This window comes from Protopterus annectens, chromosome 9.part0 (assembly GCF_019279795.1).
Source record: "Protopterus annectens isolate FY-2018-M chromosome 9.part0, PAN1.0, whole genome shotgun sequence".
Classification (NCBI taxonomy): domain Eukaryota; kingdom Metazoa; phylum Chordata; order Ceratodontiformes; family Protopteridae; genus Protopterus; species Protopterus annectens.
In genome coordinates, this window is record NC_056743.1 from 842588224 (window position 1) to 842605881 (window position 17658).

General features: G+C 39.6%; 1 protein-coding gene across 1 annotated transcript in view; it reads right to left on the bottom strand.

The window, feature by feature from the left end:
* Positions 1 to 17658, bottom strand: part of CUTA (cutA divalent cation tolerance homolog) — a 935617-nt gene that overhangs the window by 721891 nt on the left and 196068 nt on the right. Inside the window, exon 3 of the mRNA XM_044083523.1 lies at positions 718 to 866. Coding sequence (XP_043939458.1) covers positions 718 to 866 — 149 coding nt within the window. The remainder of the gene's footprint in view (positions 1 to 717; positions 867 to 17658) is intronic.

The following is a 17658-nucleotide window of genomic DNA, read 5'->3' on the forward strand; positions in this document are numbered from 1 at the left end:
TTTTTTAACCACTGTATGCAATTAAGTCCACCATAAGCATGCAGGCAGTTTAGCCCAATGCATGTTCATTGTCATCAACTATATACTTATAGCTGTGCACACAGATCATGGCAGTGAACAGTGCATTTTCTATACTATCCCTGTATAATCACACAGTCCAAGTCAATCTGACAGTGCAGCATGGTTGCACATTCCATAAGTCAGTACAGCACTATGGTACCAACACATGCATACAAAACAGGTAATTAGCAAGGGGTTTCAGACACCACAGTAAACAGAAATTAGCTAAAGGATATTTTACAAACAGAAGTATACCATTTTCACAGGTAACCACATAAATGCATAAGCACGTAGCATTTACAAAAGGACATTCAAATCCAGCACATTAAGCAGCAAATGCCATCATTTCAACTACTGTATCTAACGCTACAAAAAAGACATTTACAACTTGAATATAATGACAATAAAACAAATGTTACTTTATACTTTACAACTTTAAATGTTTATCTGATGGATCACTTGCTACAACAAAGAAATTTTACTTCATAAACTACAGCTTAAGTAGGTGCTGTATCACTTAAAAACAAAAAAGGCAAGCTGATAATTTAAAACTATCCCTCAAAATGTTATTCTCAAACATCAACAAATAGCCCATGTTGCTTTACCTTTGAGATAACTTATCAAGAAAAGATTGCTTCACCAAGCTTAAAGTCTTACCGTGCAATATCCTTAGCCACCGTGTCATTGGGACAGGTCACAAATGCAGCAGAATGAGTCCCAGACGTGTATGTTTCGGCTGCCATTGAAAATAAACGTACTCCCACAGTCCTCAGCACTGGGTACATAAACAGACTCAGCAGTGCTACCTTGTAGACAGAGACAGAGAGGGAGAAATGTATACAATTGAGTACATTATGATCACCATGGCATTTCTATTTACAATAGGCCAATGTTACTATTAAACAACTTTAGGTCCAAAACAGACTAGGTGACTATGCCAGAATAGGTACATAACTCAAGACTCACTGCAATGGTTCTTCCTGTATCTGGCAGGTTCCCAAGCAGATAAACTACTGGTGGCAACAGACAATGACAATTAAGATAAACACAGAAATCCAGCACTTCCATCCCAAGAGGAGGAATCAGGCTACCATCTTAGGATACAGCACCTGCTAGCCACATAATGCAAGACATACTTTGCCCTGTATGGTGGACAAAATTTAAACATGGAGAATCTTGTAAGATTATGTACAAACTAGGCCTCTGGGCACTACCTGGGATTCTTGACCAAATTACAGTCACTCGACAACTTGTGTCCATTACTTCTATGCATCTATGTGAGATTCCACATTACCACCTAGACCTATGACACACAGGGTATTTTTCTTATGCAGCAAAAACACTACCAAGCAGAACAGGTAGCTGAAAAACGGAAGACAAGACTTCAGAAAAGAATGCCCTGCAGGACAGTCCTCCCAAAGAGCACTGCTCCTAAAGAACTGCAGGACTTATTATGCCATCAATAATCAAATGGCAATTATGCAGACATCTGAACAGAACACATTCTTCCTAAAGCAGACTAGAGACTGCCACTCACCTTTTTGTCCCATTACACTGAATGCCAAGGATCTGATAATATTTGCAAAAAGTCTTCCTGGCAACTAAGAACCCTCTTGTCTGCTTTCCTATGTTCACAGACCTTGCAAAAGAAAATACTTAACTGTTAATATACATCCAAACATGTGGAAGCTACATTACCCCCATTCTCAACACACACAAAAAGAAAACAAGGAATAGAATAAGTGACTGATAGTACAGCATGTCCTTTTGGAAGGAAATGAGGATTCATCCCATCTTTATGAAGACCAAGTTAGAATTTTTACATACAAACGTTTCTAGTGCTCAAAAATATATCGTGCAAAATTAATAGCCAGTATGAGTTTTTTTTCCAGGGCACAAATTGCAGACCTACCAAACCAAACTGTTTAAAGAGCAGCAGAACGGTATTCAGGTTCTATGGCAAAAACAGATTTAACAGAAGCTAGGGATGGATCTGCTCAAAGAAATCACATTACCAACCGTCAGTAGGTAAAAGCATCGTAACAACCTCCTCCCAACAACTTAACTCAAAGAGACATCCAAGAGAGGCCTAACAAGCATGAAATCACAGAACAAATAAGAAGAGTATTAAATTAACAGCCAGTACAGCGACCCTTTCCTATCTGGTGCTGTAGAAGGACAAAGTGGAAAGTTTAAGAGCAACTTCCAATCTCTTCAAGGTATAACATGGGAGAATTTGTCATACGATCCCCACTGTTGAAAAACAACCTGCATATTTTCTATTTAAAGCTCAGCTAGGACTAGACTATTTCCTACAATGGACTCTACTGGGATACAGATCACCACCATGAAAATTTCCCCAGCTTTCGGCCCCCTTCCTCACTAGCAGTACAGCTTGCAGAAGCAAGGAAGCCAAGATTAGTGTAATGGTTACAGTGTGATAACTCTTATCTTCAGATGGTTAATCTGAAGATGATTACTCAAACTCCAGAGATCTAGGATGAGGGTAGGTCTAATGTGGACTCCACACCCCTCCAAAGTGGCACCAGATGTGCGAGGACTGCAATGGGGGAGGGGATTAAGAGTAAGACTACCTTCGGGTGGGAGGTAGAGTTTCCTCAATTCAGAAAGCAGTGGCAAGGGTGAAAAACAAGATACAAGAAAGAATGACTGCAGCCACCATCTACAAACAGTCTACCACAGGACAGGAAAGTGTGGTCAAGGGAAATGTATCACTGTCGAGACTAGCGTGATTAACACAAGGGAGTGAATAAACAACTATACAATACGACTCAGAATGGCGTACCACAGTACTCTCATGGAGGAGGGTGTCACTTATCTGAACAGAGCCAAACTTGTATACACTGCTTCTGAAATAGGGAGAATTTCTACAGCTCCTTCCAGTGAAACCCTATATGAAGGCCACAAACAAGCTGTCCAAGCTGCAAGGCCTTCATAACCATGGCGAGAGTGATTTTTAGCCCCAATCCTCCATTTTACATAATGTCATTATCTGCAGCTATAACTGTGGAACTCGGTGTGTGCACCTATCTTTTCCTGTTTATGGCTCAGCAAGCACTCCATGGACAGGCATGCAATAAGTGCAGTTGGCTCCCATCAGGTCTCCCCATTTCTACTTGGATTACAGTGGCAAGATGCGACTCCTCCAAGGCACTCCAGTCAGGGACGGCCTTTGATCAGCTTGTGCCCCAGGCAAAAGGGCTCCACAGTGGCCACCCATACCACCCAGTGCCCCCATTCTGGTCCATCTACACCATCCAGATTACTGAAAAAGCACCACTGATACAGCGGCACCCTAGGCGGCCACCTAGCTATGACACCAGCAAGCATGCAAAGACCTCCCCATTTCCCACTGTCTTCATGCAGCCCTTCAGTGCTTGAACTGTTAGTCAAACCCAGATGACTAGCAGGACAAGTACACACTCTGGGCCTGTGACAGCCAGCTAACTATGGCTAGTACCTTAATGAAGGTCCTGTCAGAAAAACATTTTGTAAAAAAAACCTTCCCTGAAACAAAATGATCTAGTAAAGACACAGTTTGTTAGAATTCAAATGCTTCCAAAATGCAGTCCCTTTCAATGGTATTTGATCATTCGATACACTAGTCTGAATGTAAAGCTTGCAAATTACTGGCATTCAAGAAGCTTGATTATAGCAGTGCAGCCCCAGTGTCAACATTTTATTCTGATAGTACCCAAATAATACTTATTTGAGCCATTCAGGGTATAATTTCAAGCTGCTTTCATAAGCAAGACATTTGCTGCATTTCAGTTTTCATTCTAAGGAGGATTATTTATGACTTGCTGTACCACAGTTTCCATTTTAGGAATGGTGTCTTATGATGGAATTTAGCTTCTGTCCTCAGGTTAAAGATGGTATTAATTATGGAGGGTATCAACTTAGGTGGGGAGCAGAAATACCCTACATTTGTCAGCAGAACTACCCTAAGTTTGTCAGTCTGATATCTAAGACACTGTCATCCCTAGCTGAATTTCATATTATTGAAATAGATTTCATACTGTTTTGACTAATGTCAATTAATATTTGGGCATATTTGAGTTTAATATATCCATCAAGGGTAGTTAAATCTACAAGGATTGCACTTTCATTGAAATTTACATCCTGTAATTTATTTCCGTATCAACATGCTCTGCAGGAGACACAGACTGTGCAGGACATATACCTAAAAAAAAATACTCTGTACTATATTAAATTAACTGTAACAGCAATTTCTATTTTTTTTTTTCTTGGCTTCTAACTTTAAGGTGTTCTTTTATGAACAGACACCAACACTTACCCTATTGGATCAGTAACAAATGAAAGGAGTTGTACCCTGGATCTTGCAAAATTGCTCATTTTATTTTCCACATACTGCTTCCATCTGTAACAAATTCTGCTCAATTTATCATACTTCCATTATGCATATAAATAATGCTGATAACATTTAAACCATTTCTGTTTGATTTGTGCTTTATACTTAGATCATAGCCTGAAATGATCGCTGGATCACTCCACCTAACATATAGAAAGTAACAAATACATGCAAGAGAAACAAACATATGGTTGCAGTAAAGTTCTCTTCGACTGCTGTCCATTTTTATCAAAAGTGCTCTGTCAAGTGCAAGAGTTTACAAATGTAGGGACATAAAAAGTGTTCCTTTTCTGTATGGGATGTGCTGAATTCATAAATGGGTATGTGTTTTAATCCTGGAGCTTGTAGCATTAGGGGTGGGAATGTGTACATTGGTTATGGTTACAGTTAAGGGCTAAGGAATGGGGATAGATTTAGTGTCTTGCACGTGTGTGTGTGTGTGTGTGTGTGTGTGTGTGTGTGTGTGTGTGTGTGTGTGTGTGTGTGTCTTATTTAGCATTACTACTAGGGTAAAGGGTTCCCATCCTTGTGTACTAACCCTGTCCCTAACTTCAACCTTTTACATTACCCTATGAATCCCTCTGCTCCCCAGCAACACCATTTTTCAGAAGTGCATCTGAAGGTACTCATTTTTTGTTTACTAAATCGCAAAAGGAGATCTTTTGAGACTAGTGTACTTTAGGCCAGTTGTTGAGGGGTGGTTAATGTAACATTGATGTGCATCACTGTTACTGCATACAGTGAGGGAAGGATAAAAGTACTGAAACATAGGACGACATTACAGCACTGCTACTAAGAGGTGCCGAACATGATTCCTGGAGTCCCAGATGGCTGTTTCTGATATTGTTACTAGCGGTTCTGGCTAGGACTGATTTACACCAGGTGCATGAAGCACCTTTACTGCTTAGCAAACTGTCCATGTGCCTATGCAAAGAATGTGCTTCAGGCTAAAGCACTTCTGAACTTAAGGGAAAAAAAAATCAGAGTGAAACTCAACTGTACTCTATCCAAACACCAAGTAACCATTCTTCCACGCAGAAAGCAATATGAAACACAGCTATTGGATGAGAGCAAAAAGTACTGAACTGTAGCACATTCTCTTAAACCTATAGCTTTTCTCAAGTTCAGCAGTTAATGGAGAATACCCCTTGAAAAACAAACACAGGTGCTACAGCAGACGCAGATAAGACTCACCATCATTATACACAAATATAGTACTTCTTTTAATGTAAACTGACAATTCTGACATATGGCAAGCAGCATTCTATAATTCAAGCTTGATATGTGCGGAGCTAAAACAAAAGCAGGATCTCAAAGGCAAATTGTGATGCCACGCTGACAGGGAAGGGCTACTGCAATTAAAAATGTTACACACCAAAGCTTTTTTTTTTTTAAATTCTGATATGAGCAGTAATCACAATCAATTTTAAAACTCAGTTTTGAGCAAAATTCCAGTGAACAGTCTTTCAGGTCTCACACTGTTGTGTTCAAAATTTTGTTTTCTGTTTTTGCTTAAGAACCAGAAACTACTTAAAAACAACTTTGGTCTGCTGCGGCCACCACCAGCACAACTAATAAGAAAATTACACAACTGACATCAACTAGCAGAAGACACAAGTTGTGGGAGTTCATCCATTAGCAGCCGTACAGTCTTACCAGTGACCACATTTTTGTAAGGATATGGGCCACCTTTCATCAAGGAGAATCTTGAAGATTCTGACACACACACTACAAAAGTTATTGAATGACAATACTTGGCGGAAGGACATCAGAAACATATTCTGTTAAAGGAAGTTAATCTTTACATTGTTTTATAAACCTCTATAATGTATCCTTAATGGTAATAATCCTTCACAACCAAAGTATTTTTTTCTTACCTTTTTATTTAGTTAATTAAAATTAGTGCCTTTGTTGCATTTTGGGTAATAAATGCTTTTAAGGCAGCCTGAGATTGACAATAATCAGGGGAGCTCTTTTCCTAGCAAGAAGTCTACCCCACAGGCACACATTCTTCTAGGCTTTTCTAAGGTCAGAAAATAAATACTTGTATTCAAAACACTGTCTAAATGTAGCATACCTTCTGGGCTACAATCTTTCGCAAGTATCTCAGTGTGAGACATACTCCCTCCTTGCAAATGAGGCTGACAGCAGGGATTCTCCTTTCCCTAAGGTACACTGATTTTAGAATTGATGACATTAAGAAATGGAGTGCAAAGATAATTCCCTTGCTTGGAGTGTTCATATTAAAATTCCCCTTTGACTTTTTTTTTTTTTGTATATCCTCGATTTTGATAAAATCTTACTTTTCAATTACAACATGAATCCTAGTCTATGTTTTCCATCACGAGTAATATACAGTTGAGAGAGAGTCGATTATCCGAACTAATTTGGACCTAGTGTATTTCAGTTAATCAAACTGTATGGATAATCAAACATAACTGAACTGGATAAAAAAGTTCTAAAAGCTTGTTTTTTTTGGCACACAGGGAATATACTTTAAGCATTCAGCAATTCCAGTGGAAAAGAATAATTTTCACACAAGAGCAGGGAACAAGCTCAAAAAACAAGCACAAGCGAATACATACAATGTTTACATATTCAGACTTTATGATTTTTCCTACCCAAAAACGTTGGAAGGCTGTACACAGATAACTGAAGTTTCGGATAATCAACTTTCAAATAAGAGACTCTACTGTATAGGAAATACGACATCTCACAAACAATATTACTTTATTAATTTATTTATTGACATTTGATTACTGGGAAAGTCTGACTGGCTAGAAGCCCATTTTTCAGCGCAGGCCCAGGGAGAAAAAGCTCAAAATTATTACAAAACATTTTAACAAAAATTTTACAATCTTCAAAAACAAAGCAAAAACATCAACAGTTTAAATAATTATAACAAATTAGACATATTAAAGTTGCATCGTACCATAACGTTCCATCTGTGTTGTCGATATTCACTAATCTCTGACTGTGGCTCGATTCTGAGCCTCGAAACAGATTGACGTTTATTCCAGCTCGTGCCTCCCAAACTCACAAGCCAGGCTTTTACCCATAATGCTCATCTCAAAATTTACCTCAGATAGAGTTTGCCTAAATTTGTGGCAGACAAATAGTATAGAATAAAAATAAGCCAGATGTGTCCGTAACAGAAGCCAGTCTGGTAAGAATTCAATCCATTAAGAGTCCCAGGCTCTGGGCGACGGAGAGAGGGAATGTCAAGGATTAGTGAAGACAGACAACACAGATGGAACGTTATGGTAAGACAGAACTTCTTTATCTGATGTTGTCAATCTTCCTTTATCTGATGCTGTCAATCTTCACGTAATCCTAGACTGTGGGACAGAGTTCCAAGCTACCTAAACCTTGGGAGGTCTCATGGAAGAATATTCCTGAGCACCAGTGAACCGAATGCAGCTCAACCGCTGGAGACCTGATGCAGTTTGTAATGAGTGATAAAAAGGTATGAGGAGAAGCCCAAGTAGCTGCTGCACAAATGTCATCTAGAGAAGCTCTGGCATGGAAAACTGCAGAGGTTGCCACAGCTCTAAATGAATGTACTTTGACAGGACGAGAATGATGAAGCCAGTTGGACTGACAAATGTAATACATTCTCTAAGCCATTTCGCTAAGGTAACCTTTGAAACTGGGTTACATAAAGAAAGGGAAGAAAAGGAAACATCTGATCAGATTTTCGGAAGTCCTTTGCTCTGTGAAGATAAAAATGCAACTGTTCGTGCACATTTAACAAATGAAAGCAGTATTCCCCTTTGTTGGAAAAATTAGGGAAACAGACTAGAAGTTGAAGTGTGTGACTGATACTAGATTCAGAGACTACTTTTGACAGGAAGGATGGATTAGTCCTAAGGGAAACCCTGTCTTTGTGAAATATTATATAGGGTGATTTGGAGGACAGGGCCTGAAGTTCCAATACCCTTCTTGCAGATGTGATAGCCACTAAAAATAGTTTTCCAAGTCAGAAACTTTAAGTCATAAGTGGCAAAGAGAAATAACGTAAGGGACTGAAGAACTAGCGTTAGATCCCAAGGGGGAATGGTGGTCTTAACATTAAAACTCCCTTTAAAAAGGCTTTACAAAGCTTGTGCGACATAAGGCATGACCCTTTAAACCCCATATGGAAGTTCAAAATTGTTGCTAGATTAACTTTAATTGTTGAGGTAGGAGAACCAGATAGAGGTTCGCTAAAAATATCCAGGACTTTATGAACAGGGGTGGTACAAGGATCAACACTGGGCCATTATGAACAATCAGCAACTTTTTCCCATTTACTTTGATAGAGTTCCCTGGTTGAAGGTTTATGATGTGCTACAATGATTTGACTGACAGGACAGCGATGTATGCCTGGCAATCATGGGAATTGGAGAAGCCATGCTGTGAGCTTGAGATGACGGAGGTTCGGATGAACCATGACATCCGGATGGGACAGCGGGTTCAGAGCTGGGTCCAGTATCCATGGTTCCCAAAGATGAGGAGGCCAAAGGAAGGGGAACCAAACTTGTCGAGGCCAAAAGGGGGCAATGAGGATTATTAAGTTCTCCAACCTCTTGGCTTTCTTCAGAAACTGGGATATCAAGGGAGTTGGCAGAAAGGCATAGAGGAGACCGGGGGGTGCCAATTGTGGAGAACAGCGTCTCTGGGTGATTTCCACAGAGGGGGGATTACAGCAAACTAACTGCTGCACTTGTTGTTTAGAGGGATGCAAAAAGATCGCAGCAAGGTTGGCCCCAGTGATTAAACATCTCTTTCGCCACCACAGGATGGAAATACCATTTATGAGGCATGAGAATGGTTCGCCTCAGTTCAATTTGTCTGCTATCAGACTGGAGCTCTCGAGAATGTACATTGCTGTGACAGCGACTGGAAGAAATCGCCCACTGCGAAAGTCTTAGGGCTTCTCGACATAATGGGCAAGATATGGTTCCCCTCTTGTTTGTTGATACGCCAAACTACCGACATGTTGTAAGTTTGAATTGCTACTGTTCCGAGAGAAAGGACATTCTGGAATGCCTGCAACGTTAACAGCACTGCCCTCATCTCCAGAACACTGCAAGTGCCTTGAACTGTCCTTCCCAGATAATGCCCCCCCACCCTATCTGGGAAGCATCCGTGGTCACTGTGGCTTGGGATTGTGGAAGAATGAATGGTCGTCCCAAGAGAATCTGGTCGGAATGGAGCCATCACACAAGATCCTTTTTGCAGTGATTTGTGATCATGATTAGAGGAGGCATTGGTTGATGTATCAGAGACCACTGGGAGGCAAGTAACCATTGTACGACTCACATGTGATGTCTTGCTAAGGGAACAAGAGTAATTGAGGCTGACATGGAACCTATTGCTTGAAGGAATAATCTGGCTGCAACCTTTCTGTTCTGGATAATTTGACTGACCTGGGATCTGATCCTCTGTAGTCTTTCTAGTGGAAGTGAAGCAATTCCTGTAACAGTGTTTAAGTGAGCTCCGATAAATTCTAATTGTTGAGAAGGTTGTAAATTTGACTTTTTGCAACTTATTGTGATGCCTAGAGATGCAGAGTGTAATCTCTTGCCTGTTATAACTGACACCTGGTGGTAGCGGTGAGGAGGCAGTCATTAAGATATGGAAAAACTCAAAATCCTTGCAGTCCGTGATGAGCTGCAACCACTGCCATGCAAGTTGGTGAACACCATGGGGGCTGAGGTGAGTCCAAAGAGCAGTGCTCTGAACTGGAAATAAACTGGCTCCCAGCCAGAAGCACAGGAACCTCCTGGAGCGCTTGTCCATTTTTGTGTGGCAATACGCATCCTGGAGGTCTACAGAGCTCATCCTTGTCTTTTTCCAAGAATGGAAGTATCGACTGTACAGACACCATCCAGAACTTGGTTTGCTGAACTGCCTTGTTGAACTGGCTGAGATCCAAGATGGGCACTAAAAAGAACCTAGAGTAAAACCCAATTCCTATTTGGTCTGGTGGGACATCTTGGATGGCTATTTGTTGAGCAATCTTTGAATTTCTAGGACTACTGCTTCCATGTGACTGGCTGAACATTCGGGAGTCTTTTTCTGGGCTTTTGGAAGTAAAGATAGTGGAATTTTGTAACATCTGGATATTATTCCCTGCATCCATTTGCCCCTAATTATCAGTTGCCAGGCAGGCTGGTGCAGAGAAAGTCGTCCACAGACTGCCTCCGGAGGAGGGCAACTGAGCCTTCCTTCAGGAGTGCTGGTAGGAAGTCCCAGAAAAGGAATCTCTGAACCCCTGGTTCTGCAGGCCACGTCTGCTGACAGGGTGGTGTCTTCCATTACTTTCCCCTCTGCCCAGGGGAAAGTCTTTGCCACGTGAATCCTGGAAAGGCCCCTGGGATTTCTTAAACCATAGTCACCCACTTTTCTAGTTCCTAGACTAAGGCCTCTTAGGAGTGGAGAAACGAACGCCTACGGCAGAAAAGGTCTTCCCATCTTTTTCACATCTGGCAAGCGTGTCTCTAACTTTGGGGCCAAATAGGCTGATCAGTCAAATGGAGAGATGACGAATGACACCTTAAATGGTTCTGCAAAAAAATCACACAAACGCATCCAGGAGTGCCTTCTAATGGCTATGCCTGAACCCACCACTCGTCACCCCTTCAGCTGTGTGGCCAATAAGCCTCATGGACGAGTTAGGAATTGCTTCGAGGGTGGCAAGCTAAGAAATAACTCTGTCCCATACACCTTCACCTACTGCTCCAGAGAGAATATCCATGAGCTCTTTGATCTGATCAAAAGCATTATCCTTTTGCAATGACAACACCCTTATTTACACAGTACCAAGATCCACATCATGTTCATTAATACTTTTGACCACACTTGTTTTTCCATTTAATCTGTAAACGGATCATAGTAGTAACCATAAATGTGTCATGCACGTCTAGGACCCGCTGAAGCGTAAATGCACTTCCAAAACCTGTAACAAACACAAAATGGAAAACGGAGAATAAAAATTAACTGGTACCCACAAATTCTCCGTTAACAGGATCCAATGAAGGCAGTCCCACAAACTCCATATAAATAATAGCAACTGGTAGTTCTCCTTCCAAACTATTCAGTCCACAAACAGACAATGAATGATATATTGGTTTATTATTTCGACAAACAAACAAAAGTCCAAGCAGTTAGATTAAGTGCTTTCATTTCCAATACAGGGAACTTCATCAGAATAATTGGTATATTTCTACTTGTGTATTTATATAGGTCTAAATCCATTAATTTTTCAATTTGTTACAATTAAAAATGCTACAATTAAAAACATGTGGTTCAACTTGCTTTAATCAGAAAAAACACATTTCACTTTGATAATCCACTAAAAAAATAATAATAATGATGACACCACTTGAAAAACTTCAAGTGACTGTGGTTAAAAAGCTGCAGTACATCATTTTCACCATTTGATACAACTTGGATGTATGAAAAGTTGAATGAACACATGAATAACCATAAAATGTATAGCATATATAAAAAAATAATAAAATAAAACATCTGTTGACCAATACTGTTATATAGTGGTCATCCTGTAACCATCTATAATAAATATATAAATATAAATAAATATATAAATATATGTGTATATATATATCTATATATATATATATATATATATATATATATATATATATATATATATATATATATATATATATAAAAATACAAAATAATTAAAATTTATAAAGATGCCAACAACTGCATATATATAATAATATACATTGGATAGTAAACTAAACTGTCATATCCACGTGATGGACTATGAATTCTTATTCAAAACTTTTCTTTTGTTGTTATTTTTAACTTTATTGGCCCTTAACCTTAGGGCTGGTAAAATTGACACATAGTCGTTCATTACTGGGAGGGTATTGGCATCCAATCGTAATTGCCATATCAGTTCTCTATAAGTTAACTGATTTTCCCAGTCTCCCCCTCTGTTGTCCCTAGATAACATTTCCAGTACCCAAAATTTAAAATTGGCTTTTTTACATGACAATGCATGTCTAAAAAGTGCATTAGTATAGCAATAACCCACGCCTGGGTGTGGGTAATGCTGGATTTACCCACGGTTGGAGTGGTTTGGTCCCAAGGGCGAAGCCCGAGGGACCAAACAAAGCCAACCGTGGGTAAATCCAGCATTACCCACACCCAGAAGTGGGTTATTGCTATTATACAATGACATTATTTAAGAAAAGAAATAATTACTTTTCTTAAATAATGGCATTGTATAATGCCTCTTTACTGCCCTTCCGCAGCTGTCTGGTATTCTGCGGCACTTCTGATGTACTGCGCATGCCTACGCAGTACATCAGAGCTGTGGGCAAAAGCAACGGAGAACGCAAGATCTCCGTTGCTTTTTTTACTGTTTCGCTATTACTGTTTCGCTATGTTAAATGGGTTTAACATAGCGAGACAGCTTTAAAATAAGCAACGGAGATCTCTGTTGCTTATTGTAAAGCTGTCTCGCTATGGTAAACCCATTTAACATAGCGAAACAGTAAAAAGCAAGCTTTTTTTTTAAAAAACTGTCTTGCTATGATAAATGGGTTTAACATAGCGAGACAGCTTTAAAATAAGCAACGGATATCTCCGTTGCTTATTTTAAAGCTGTCTCGCTATGTTAAACCCATTTAACATAGCGAGACAGGTTTAAAAGCAACGGAGATCGCAAGATCTCCGTTGCTTTTTACACACTGTGTCGCTATGTTAAAGGAGTTTAACATAGCAAGACAGCTTTAAAAAAAGCAACGGAGATCTCCGTTGCTTTTTTTTAAACCTGTGTCGCTATGTTAAACTCTTTTAACATAGCGAGACAGTGTTTTATACTAACGGAAAAGGTCCGGGTGACCGGACCTTTTTCCGTTAGTATACTGAGGGATTTACAATGGGCACGCTGGTTGGGCTGGCCAATCAGCGTGCACGTTTTAGGGGAGGAATTGTATAATTTCCTTTTTTCTATTTACGTCATACATATGCTCATATATTCTTCGTCTCAAAAGTCTTTCTGACTTTCCCACATAATAAGCCCAACAATAAGTACAGTAAACTAAATATACTATCCCTCGACTATAACAAGTATAATGTTGCTTGCTTTTAAAACATAATGGAATGGTAGGTATTGTTAGTTCACTTGTATTCGCTATAAATGTACATTGTGAACATCTTCCTTTCTTTTTATTATTATTACCATCATTCTCCTGTCTAACTTTCTCAAAAATATTCTTGAGATTGGGACCCTTTCTAAAACTATAACATAATTGTCTGTTAAATATGTCTAACTTGTTAAGCATACTCTTGAAAATATCCCAAGTCTTATTTATGGCTCTTCTTATTGTATGGGTGTTGGAATTGAATGTCATGACAAAAAAAGGGGTACTTGATTCTTTTCTTCTATTATAAATTTCATTGTTGTCAGCTTCCACAACATTATTGTCTATAGTATTGTTTCTATCAGGATTCAATAAAGGTATATATCTGGTACCCCATCCCTTGATTACCTCATGTTGAGAGACACAATAACTGATTCTGGATAACCTCTCTCCAAAAATAATTTATGTACATAATCCATCTCTTTTATAAAATCTACATATTCTGATGTCATCCTGGCCACCCTAACCATTTGCCCTTTTATAATGTTTTTCTTCTGCAGTGGGGGGTGGTTACTATGATAATGTAAGTAAGAATTAGAAAAGCAAGCTTTTCTAAAAATTCTAAACACATTTTTTGTTTACATCATCTTTTAAGATCGTAACATCTAAATAATGTGTCTCTTCCTTATTAAAGTCATGTGTAAATTTAAGGAACTGAGTGGAATTATTTAAATATTCCATAAAATTTGGCATTTCCTGTTGTGTGCCTTTCCATACAATCAATATATCGTCCAAAAAAACGGAAGTATTTTTCTATATTGTCCATGAATGGAGAATTAAACACAAAATGTAACTCCCAATATAGCATAACTATATTGGCAAATATGGGGGCACAAGCTGCCCCCATAGCTACCCCATCCAACTGTTGAAAAATATCTCCTTGAAAATAAATAAAATAATTTTTTAATACCAGTTCAATGTTCTGTAATATTAGTCTGAACTCACTCTCATTTAAAAATCTAAATTCAGACATTAACTCAAACCACTCAAGACCTATATGATGTGGAATCACAGAAAACAAATCCATTACATCCACTGTTAAAAATGAATAATGGGATTGATATGGTAGTGTATTAATGTTGTTCAATAAATCCCATGAATCAACTAAAATTTGTGAATATAATTTATAAAAGGGCTTCAATTTTGTGTCAACATAAATTGCTAAACGTTGAGTTTTTGACCCATCTGAGTTCACAATGGGTCTTAATGGTGGATTCACAATGTCTTTATGTATCTTGGGGAAACCAAACATCGTAGACAAAAAAGGTTTTTCAACCTTGAAAAACCTTTAAAGTTTATCATCTATTAAACTTTGTAATAAATTTTCTAATACCAAGTCTATCTTTTTATATGCTATATTAAGCTCATTTTTGGAAATAATAGTGTATCGCCCCTGTACGTTTAAGATATCCATCATTTTAGTTAAATAAGTCCATTTGTCCATTAGTACTACCCCTCCCCCTTTGTCAGGTTTCATAATTCTAACATCTGTATACTGTTGCTTGATCTCATCCAAGGTCTTTCTTTCTTCTAAATTTAAGTTAGAATTACAATAACTATATATTTTTTGATAATATATTTCTCTTACTTCCTTTATAGCAATTTTTTCAAAATTACTAATGTCACTCTGTAACGGGGGGTTGTATGTACTCTTCCTTACTAAACTGTCACAATGTCTATTCATGTTACTTTTAAGTTCTTTTGTAGATGCCAAAATTTCCAAATTTAACTTTCTGCAGAATCATTTTATATCTAAAGTAATTTCAGCCAAATCGATTTTTCTAGTTGGAACAAAGGTGAAGCCCTTTTTAAACAATGAAAAATGTCTGTCCTCAATTCTAATATCTGTATAATTATAAGTAGAAAAACCTCCATCTTGATGATTTATAACACTGTTATGGGTATTAGAACAATAAATCCCATAATCTTCATTTTCTAAGTCTATATCTACATTGGTGTTGTCAAATAGTGATACCGTATAAATTTCCATCAATAATGGTGGTTCCCCTGATACCTCTGATTGTGTTTGTTGGTAACCTGTGCATATGTTGGATGGCACTTCCAAAACCTATCAAAAGTCCTAGACTCCTTGTTAGAAGGATGGATAGTTGGACTTTCCTCAGCAAGTTCCACTATCACCATGACGTCAACAGGTATACCTTTAGACCAGAGTTGCTTGTCCTTAGGGGCTGAGACTATCCAGTCAGGTCTCTTGGGGATCAGCTCAATGGACTCTGGCATAGTCCATGCCCGCTGTGTGATCAGTTTAGATAGTCAGCGGGCAGAGAGATCCAAGTAGCAGAGGGTTGGGCACAAAAAGCCTCCAAGTATACAGACTCCTCAGAAGAAGGCTGGAGGAAAGACCAGCCTCCCCTCGCTTTTAGGATTTCCAGGATGTCCCTGAAGGAATCATCATCAGGGGGTGACCTAGGGGAACCTTCCCCCCATCGAAATTGGTATCTTCAGTGAAAGACTCCTATGGGAAGTCCAAGTGCTTCCTCTTGCACTTTTTCTTTGTGGGTACCTCCTCGAGGGGATGCTCTGGGAAGTGTCCGAAGAGGAAATCAGCAAAGTGGGTCTATTCTGGAGGATTTCTGCCCTCTGTACTGGGAATGAAACTGATGGAAGCTCCAGTCAAGGGGATGTGGACATCTGTCCTGACAAGGATAGAAGAGACAGATTCCCCAATGGACAAGGCCTTCCCATGATTCAGAAGGCCTGCCGTCCCATAGAGGGATGGGAGCCCGAAACCAAAATAGACTCCTTCGGAACTGAGGTCTCACCCCACATCGTGGAGGTGACCCCTGAAGCTAAAGCCTGGGTCAATTCTACACAGGCTGAAGCACCAAGGGTCATGGACAGCTCCAAAGTTAAAGAAGCCGATCCATGTCCCTCGGACCTGACCAAGGAGTCTTGACCTCTGTAGGTCTCTGATACTGAAAGGCCAGAGGAACTCATGGCAGCTCTTGGAACCAGAGACGAAGTTGCTACCAGAACAGAGACAGTCGACACCGGGAGTGTCAGAACCGAGGGCTCTGATGACTCAATTGGAATTGGAAGAGGAATAGCTGGTGTCGTAGCAGGCGTGGTTCCAATGCCAGGTTGGCTACGAACTGAAGACAACCTCCTCGCCGTAAGGAGCTGATCTACCAGTCTCATAATTTCGGCCTCAGAGACAGTGGATCGAACCAATGTCGTTGATTGAGACCTAGGGGGTCTGACACTGACGAAGCGGCTGGGAGGTCTATCCTTAAAAGGATCAATAGAAGGGGAGTACCCGGCCCTTGGTGCAGATATCAACTGAGGTTCTTCCGATACCGGTTTGTCGGTTGGTGCCAATAAAACCAATGTCAGCTCCAAGGGTTTTGTTGGTTTGGAGTCATGCCCTGTCTTTGGTGCCGTTGAAACAGTCAGTACCAGAGATTGCTTAGGAGCCTTCTTTGCTGGTTCTGATACACTTGGAACCAAGGAAGGATGCTTTCTTGATGAAGGAGAAGAGAATGAAGATGAACTGGCTTCTGTTTTTGACATAGAAATGGCCCCTTCGAAGTCCCTCTTCAAAAGGCCTTTCGAAATAAGCTTATTCTTATGTTCCATAAGAGTTCTGGTGGAGAAGCCATGGCAGACAGGGCAACTCTCTTGTAGATGGACTTTACCTAAACAATAAACACACAATGTGTGTGTATGTGTGTCGGAAATGGGCAGTTTTCCCTAACATTTAAGGCACCTCTTAAAATCTGAGGTGCCCTTTAAAAATTTGGCTGGAGACTCCGCTTTTTCAGACATAATAAAAAAGTCTCTCACACAGAAAAAAAAAAAAAACGGGGAGAAAAGCTTTTAAAAGAGATACACACACACACATATATAATGAAGACATATCAACTATGGTAAGCAGATATCCCCTATAAGGGGTAGAAGAGAGTACCAGCAATGGTATTCGGAAAGGCAAGTGGATAGAAAGACGCTCTCACAAGCACAAAAAATAACGAGAGGAGCAGAGAGACAGAGAGAGAGAGACACACACACACACAGACAGAC